General features: G+C 50.4%; 1 protein-coding gene across 1 annotated transcript; it reads left to right on the top strand.

Annotated features, from left to right (window-relative positions):
* The first annotated feature begins 6 nt into the window (after nt 1–6).
* On the top strand, nt 7–5,709 carry Bod1 (biorientation of chromosomes in cell division 1). Its single transcript, XM_005349024.1, has 4 exons — nt 7–311; nt 1,872–1,996; nt 4,015–4,211; nt 5,020–5,709. The coding sequence occupies exons 1-3, from the start codon at nt 111–113 to the stop codon at nt 4,208–4,210; spliced, it is 522 nt and encodes a 173-aa protein (XP_005349081.1). The 5' UTR covers nt 7–110; the 3' UTR covers nt 4,211; nt 5,020–5,709.
* The last annotated feature ends 1,877 nt before the right edge of the window (nt 5,710–7,586 follow it).

Here is a 7,586-nt window from a genome sequence, read left to right as displayed (position 1 = left end):
CGCCTCCGTCGCCGCCGCCTCCGTGGGGCCCTCCGTGTCTGCGCAGCGCGGCCCGCGGCTCCCGGAGGAGCATCCGAGCGCGGGGCTCGGCGCGGGCGCGGAGCGCGGCCATGGCGGACGGTGTGGGAGCGGGCGCGGCGGGCCAGGCCTCGGGATCGGCGGCGGGCTCGAGTGGGGCAGGGGGCCCGGTCAACCCTGCTTCGCTACCTCCGGGAGACCCGCAGCTCATTGCTCTCATAGTGGAGCAGCTCAAGAGCCGCGGCCTGTTCGACAGCTTCCGCCGGGACTGCCTGGCTGACGTGGACACCAAGGTACCGGGGCCGTGGGGGGGGGGGGGCGAGGCTGTGCACCCCGCTGTTTTGACTTGCTAGTCGCGGAGGGGCGGTTGTAAAACAAAAGGCAGCTCGTGAGCCTCGGGGACGCGTTGCGGGGAGCAGTACCGGCGCCTTCCGAGTGGTGCACACCTGAGCTCTGCTCTTGCCCATCACTTACCAGCTGTGATTTTTTAGTCCAGTCGCCTTTGGAGATTACAGTTGCACACATACAGCTCCCTCCATCCGAAAGAAACCCGTGTTTTTAGAATAGTCGGGAAAGGCAGAGTGCTTTAGGAGCGCAACCCATTTTCTGTTCACCACCAGGGTGGTGATTTTAAGCACTGGTGGATTGGACCACACGGTAATAGTTATTCCCTTTCCCCAGAGGAATGATTTGCGGGCTTTTATTTGGTCAAATTGGGGTAAGCGTAAAGTCAGCATCCTTATTTTGTATCCTTTAACTAATTTAAAGGGAGTTGATGCCTATGTTAGATTCAGTGCGGATTAAGGTGGTGGAGTTGAGGGCTCTTTACTGACCCAGAGGGCTCTAGGGGTTGTTCCACATGCTGTTAGGGTGGCATGTTCCCTCAAGCCAGCTGGTCTAGATAGGCCTCAGCTGGTGGCTTGGCTGTCATCTGCAGGCTGCCTGGGCCTGCGTTATGGGTTATGTGGGGTTAGGTCTACCCTGCCTATATACATCTCAGTCCCTGAGCCTCACAGATAGGCCATCCTTCTCTTTACAAATTCTCATAACAGGCCCAGAGCCATGCCTGAAGGCTCAGTTCAGTCCTGGAGACACTGACAGACCACTCAGCATGGATGGAGTGAAGAGGTGTTATCTGTCTTCCCCAGGAGAGAGGGAGGAGGCTGGGGTCTCAGGACATCCATTCCCTGTTCTCACAGGGAATTTCCTAGTCTTGTTCTCCAGCTCTTAGGAGCACTTAGAGTAAGTGCCTCCGGCTCCTGTAAGGGTCACACCTCTGCCTGGCAACGTGCAGAGGTCCCTTGGCATTAGCTGTAGTGACTCTTGCTGAGGCCTGGGTGGCCCTTTCACTTGGAGGGCCCTCTCCAGGGTGTACCCCTGCAGACACCCACTGTGAGGGGAGCGGGCAGAATGTTTGCATTTTATGGACGCAAATTACCGGGACTCCGGAGTCAGGCACCTCATGGAAGGTCACCTTGACCTAGAAACAGTTCTTTGCCGAAGCCACCTGCAGCTGTCCTTGGCCACTCTGCAGCTGGAGGGCACCTTTGTTTACTTTTCAGGTTTTGAAAACTACTGTATAAATGCAGGCAGAACAATACTAATGGGCCCTCCCTCGAGGAGGTAGGTAGATTTATATAGGTGCCACCCTGCACTGTGCCTAGCCACTGCTAAACAAATACCCTCCCGGCTGTTGATTCATAGCTCCATACTGCAGGGTGAGTTCTGAGGTCAGGTGGAAGTCTGCTTAAATGAGAAAAATGTGTTCTTCTCTGGAAAGCAGTTTTCTGAATGGCTCGTTTCCACAACTTTGGCACATGCACTGACTTGGTCTCTTTTTCTGAATGTCTCAGCCAGCTTACCAGAACCTGAGGCAGAAAGTGGATAATTTTGTGTCAACACACCTGGACAAACAGGAATGGAATCCTGCAATGAACAAGAACCAGTTGCGAAATGGGCTGAGGCAGAGCGTGGTTCAGTAAGTAAAGCAGTGGGATCAGTCTGCTGCAGACTGCCCTCGGTTCACGGCCTCCTGGTGGATGGTGCTTTGTAGCCGGGTGAGCAGAGCCTAGAGTACCCACTGCTCGCTCCGGGTGCCTCCTGGGTGTGGCCATTTGGTGGTAACTCTGGCAGGGCTTCCGGATTGTGAGGCTCAGTTCTTTAAAGCCTTCAGTGTGATCTGAACATGAGCGTGAGTCCAGGATGCCAGTGTTGGGGGGCAGGCTAGCCGGGCTTCACCTGCCAGAGTGTGGTGACAGTTTGCAGGAAGATGTTGTCATTCACAGAACAGAGACGGCATCATAGAGGACTCACGCGAGTGGCCTTATTGTCACTGGCACACCGGGCATGGGTCATAGATTCCAGATTTTTCATGATTTTTGGTCTGTCCAGAATCCATCTTGGCTTTTAACACCGGGGCTTGTATTCAGCACTTCTTACCACACTAAATTTGTTGAATAAAAGCTTATGGAGCAGGACTGTGAAAATAGAAACATCAGAATTGTGGTGAGAAAAGCAAGTCTGGGAAGACTGAGGAATGACTGCATTTGCCACCAGTGCAGAGATGTGTGGCCAGTGGTGGCTGCCAAGGGCATGAAGGGAGCTGGGCTGAGATAACTGGAACCAGGGGCTCTCATGATGCTGCTGGATGTCTTAGTGGTGCTGGTGTACACCCTAAGCCACTCACGTAAAGTTGTGCTGTACCCCCCAGAGGCTCATACAATAGGAGCTGATCCTCAGGGAGTTGAGGATGATGTGGCAGGAGCTGGTAGGAGTTGAGGTCATGGGACCTTCATCTTTGTGGCACTGAGTAAGAATCAGTTGTTTAGTTCAGCCAGATGTGGTGTCTGTCACACTCAGCACTGAGGTGGGAAGATTAGTAGGAGAATAAGACAGTCTTGGTTCACCTACCCAGTGAGACCTCTCAGAAAGAGGGTGGGAAGGAGGTGAAGAGGTGAGTTCAGCTGCTTTTCTCATCAGGCTGCCTAGTCTGTCTTGGCATCTGCATGCTCATCACGTTGCAATACCAATAGGGACCTTGGACTGCTGGCACTGTGCTGTTTGGACTTTGAGTCACTAGATGATGAGCCAAGTATACCTCTTTATACATTTATTTCCAGCCTCAGGTATTTGTTACAGCAACACAAGGCAGGCCGGGTAAAAATACATACAAATTTGAGTGTGGGTCATCTGATCCAGTCTGGATTGTACCGGCGCCAGATTCCTAGCTTGGTCCCTATGTAGTGTGTTAGACAAGGTGCTAACACTAGAGGTGGCAGGCTAAGGATGCATGAGCCTCCTCGTATATTTCCTTGCAACTTCTTGGGACTATACAGTGATTTTGAAATTTAAAAGGTTTTAAAAGTAGAAAAGGATTTTGCTAACAAGCGCTATAGTACTCATTGTGTGGCTTATGACCACTGAAACCAGAATCTTATCAGTGAAGAAAATTAAAACCCACGTAAGGCTGGCTCTCTGTGCACTAGGGGAGTGTGGCCTCTACAGCTGCCTGTTTTGTCTCTTAGTCTGCACAGTGCTGCTCCCTTTCTCAAGGTGAGTTCGGTTCTGCACATTGCATGCCCGGTCTTTGTGTCTCACCAGTCATCACAGACACCTCACCTGCTTTGTGTTGCTGGAAGCCACTTCTGTTCTCGCTGCTAAGAATAAATGCTGAGGAAAGCTGAGGCACAAGGCTTGCTGCCTTTGACACTATGAATGCAATTTCACCCTACACCTGTGACCACACTCGTGCGGTTAGTCACATGTGTGTTGGCCTTTGGAGCAGTCTGTTGAATGTTGTCTGGTTCCTCTGTACAAAGTTGAGACTGCATTAGGAATGGTGGTTGGCAGGCAGCTGTGAACCCCCTCAAATGAAAGGCCAGTGGTCTAGACCGGGGAAAATGTATGTTTGCTGGGCTCTTGGATGGGACTTGGGGCTTACTGGTGCAGAGGAGAACTCTTGAGAACCAAATAACAGTAGTTTGTTTGTTTCCACAGGTCAGGCATGTTGGAAGCAGGAGTGGACAGGATCATTTCTCAGGTGGTGGACCCCAAACTAAATCACATCTTCAGGCCACAGATAGAGCGAGCAATCCACGAGTTCCTGGCAGCCCAGAAAAAAGAACCTGTGCCAGCTCCTCCTCCAGAACCTGAAAGCCAGGATCCTCCAGCGCCATCCCAAGATACCTCCTAAGGTTTAGTAACCTATCTCTCTTTTCTTGCTGGTCAGTGTGTGAGATGGTTAGAAGCAGGGTAAGCTGTACTTAGACGTGTTTCACCTGTTCAGAAGAGAGTGCTGGAAGTAGAGCTCACCCCGTGAGCCATCTCAGTGAACGCAGCACCAGCACGCTCCCATTGGCAGGTGTGCTCTGTGCTGCTAAAGCCGAGCATCCAGGTCACCAAGGAAACCTCATCAGAAATCTTTGTGGCAACTGGTTTGCACAGGGGACTTATGTAGAGGTTATCTTCTCTGAGATTGCTTACAAGTGGCTCTCCCCGGCTGATAGTGTGATTTTCATAAAATCAAGCACCATCCCCAAGTGCAGTCTCAAGTGAGACACTCGCCGTGAGCTCTGTGTTCCCGTGTAGCCGCTATGATTGCCATGCAGATCTGTTCTCTTTGCCTCAGGTTTAGGATCTAATCTAAACTTTAAAATAGCTAGAGACACAGGTGAATGCTGTGCCTGGTTTGGGGAGCCACTGGATGAGCAGTAGACCTTGCCTGCCTTGGTCACACCCTGGGGGGTTCTGGTCCCTTGTTCTGCTGCTAGTGAGTCAGTTAAGATACTGGTGCTAACAAACTGGGTAGGGAGGCGTTGACCTAGGCCTTTGACCATGGGCAGTTGAAGGACTGTCTTCTTGTGCTTCTTGGGAGAGATCCTTAATTCGTCCTGGAGAGTAAAACATTTATTTTAAATTGTTTCATTGTAAATTCTTTTAGGAAAATATGGAGCCTTATCAAAGTAGCATTTTGACATGATTATCTCTCTCTTTTTTTTAAAGGATATACCTGATACCTTTGGAAGACTCCATTTAATGAAGAAATGAAACAGATTCCAGTTTCATACTGATATAATAGTCGCCGCCGATGTCACTACTGATGTCAAGATTTTGACCTTGACTCGGGTGTTGTCCATATTGGATGGACAGCAAGTTTGGTGGTGGGACGTTATTCATACTTCCTCATGAATTGTGCCACCTTTGGCCAGCCTGTCCAGGGGTCTGACCCCGGTATAGACACTACAGAGGTTTAAGCACTACGTGACTCGGGCTGTCCTGATCAGACCTTTATACTTGAACCTGGACACTGCATGTGGATGTTAATGCTTGTGCTCTGCAGTATGCAGAAGCCAGGCTGGGGCTAGCCGGTCAGGACAGCAAAGGGCCCTGGGAACAGCTCTTTGACAGTGGGTTTTGATAGCTTTGCTAGAGTTATAGGCTGGGACGTGCTGCAGTTAGGGTCAGTAGCCCTAAGGTTATTGTGACCTTCCTGTACTTCCTGTACTTGGGGATTTTAGTGGTTTCCTTTCTCTTAACAGAGGTAACTTGGAGCCCTGGAGTGAGCCAGGGAAGCCCCACAGCCTCAGTCCTGGCCTCTCCCTAGCCACAGGGCGAGTCACTCTGGATGTGGTATTCAGTTCTTGTGTTTGTGTTTTCAGAAGAACCGTTAGTAATAAATAGCAGACGTTTTTGCAATAAAGTCATTTGGTCTTTCCCTAAAGCCTCAACAGAATCTTAGCGCCTCTGTCTGTGGAGGTGACTCCCCTTTGCCTGCCTGCCTTCTCTGTACAACACGTGACTTGATGGGAATGAAGGGTTGCTGGCTGGAACTTAAAAAGCATCCTGACTCGGGCTGGGTGTTGCAGCTGGTCAGGGACAGACAGTGTCTGGTTGAGTGTTCCAGCTCATCCCAAGCTTGGATGAGTACCAGTGCCCCTGAGTATCTCAGGGTGGGCCATGGGATCTGGGTGTTATTGGCCTGGCCTGGGGTGGGATGAGAAGGGGACAGGTTGCATGTGTGAAGGTCAGAGGTCAGCTTGTGGATATTGGTTCTTTCCTACCCCGTGGGTCCCAGTGATTGAATTCAGGTCACCAGGCTTGGTAAACAGGTTTATTTACTGCCCTAGAAGTTTGTATCTCACAAGCTCCCAGGTGATGCTTGGCCTTGGATGTAGCAAAGATTGCTTCAAACTAAGAGTCCTTGTTCTTAGTTGAGTACACTGTTGATACTGTTGATCTAACCTGTTGGGTTTGGAGGTTTTATGGTGCTGGGGGTAGACGAACCCGGTGTCTTTGCACCTGCTAAGTGCATGTTCTACATCTGAGCAACGTGCCCAGCTCGGATCTAACAAAATTCAATCCAGCTGATTGTTTCTTCCTTAGAAGAAATGTTTCCCTTCCACCTTTCCACAAATCCCTCAGGGAGGACTTTGTTTCCTGTCAAGAGCTCAACAAGATTTTTGCAGCACCTGTGCTTGTGTTAAAAACAAACTGTCTGGGGCTGGAAAGATGGCTCAGAGATTAAGAGCACTGGCTGTTCTTCCAGAGGTCCTGAGTTCAATTCCCAGCAATCACATGGTGGCTCACAGCCATCTAAATGAGATCTGGTGCCCTCTTCTAGCATGCAGGCATGCACGTATACATAATAAATAAATCTTAAAAAAAAAAAAAAACTGGCTCCACCCTCAGCACAGGTGGAAGTGACCGCAGAGGTGTGATATACTTCCCCCTCCTGGATGTGGTGCCATCTCCATGGAACAGGTTGCTGGCCTTGTCAGGACAGGAACCAAAGTTCTCAACAGCTGGGCACAGAACACAGTCCTTGACCCTACCTTCCTGCACGTGCAGAGAAGTGTCTCTCCTAGACGGTCCTTACATCCTAAGGCTGCACAGCTGTCCCACCTAAGGAAAGATGGCATGACAGACCAGCTCAGGGGAAAGCCTACTCAGTTTTGTGTGTGTTTTAAGCAGGCAGGTTTCAATCTGTGATCTCTCTTTTCCCATGACTGAAGAAGACCCGACCAGATGCCCAGAAGTGCAGGCTTTCACAGTTGTCTGCCTTGAGCTCAGGGCCTCCACAGTTCTTTTGCCTGCACATTTTCCCATTAAGACTCAGGCAGAGTGGAGGGAAGCAGGGCTTTGTCATGTTAGAGAGACTTGTGCTCTTAGAAGATGGACATTTGATTAAGGGGGTGGTGTAGTCACGACAACCCTGTAAGACTCAGGCGAGGAAGAGTACTGCCTTAGCTGATTGGTTGCCAACCAGATCTGGGCAAACCCCTGCATCCTTAAGCTTTGGGTATTGATTGGGTTTATCACACAGGACCTTTGAGGAAATCACAGTCCAAGAAGTAGGACAGTTCTTCCCCCAAGGAAGGTTAGCCCACCAAAACTGCTTCACCTATTAAACACCTTGCTGTAAACATTCTGTTTTGCTTTTTGATATTTTAGTTATTCCTTTAAGAATGTTCCACAATAGCCGGGCGATGGTGGCGCACGCCTTTAATCCCAGCACTCGGGAGGCAGAGGCAGGCGGATCTCTGTGAGTTCGAGACCAGCCTGGTCTACAA

The sequence above is a fragment of the Microtus ochrogaster genome, chromosome 7 (genome assembly GCF_000317375.1).
Source record: "Microtus ochrogaster isolate Prairie Vole_2 chromosome 7, MicOch1.0, whole genome shotgun sequence".
Taxonomy (NCBI): Eukaryota; Metazoa; Chordata; class Mammalia; order Rodentia; family Cricetidae; genus Microtus; species Microtus ochrogaster.
Note: the sequence above shows the minus strand (reverse complement) of the source record. Positions and strands in the feature narration are given on the sequence as shown.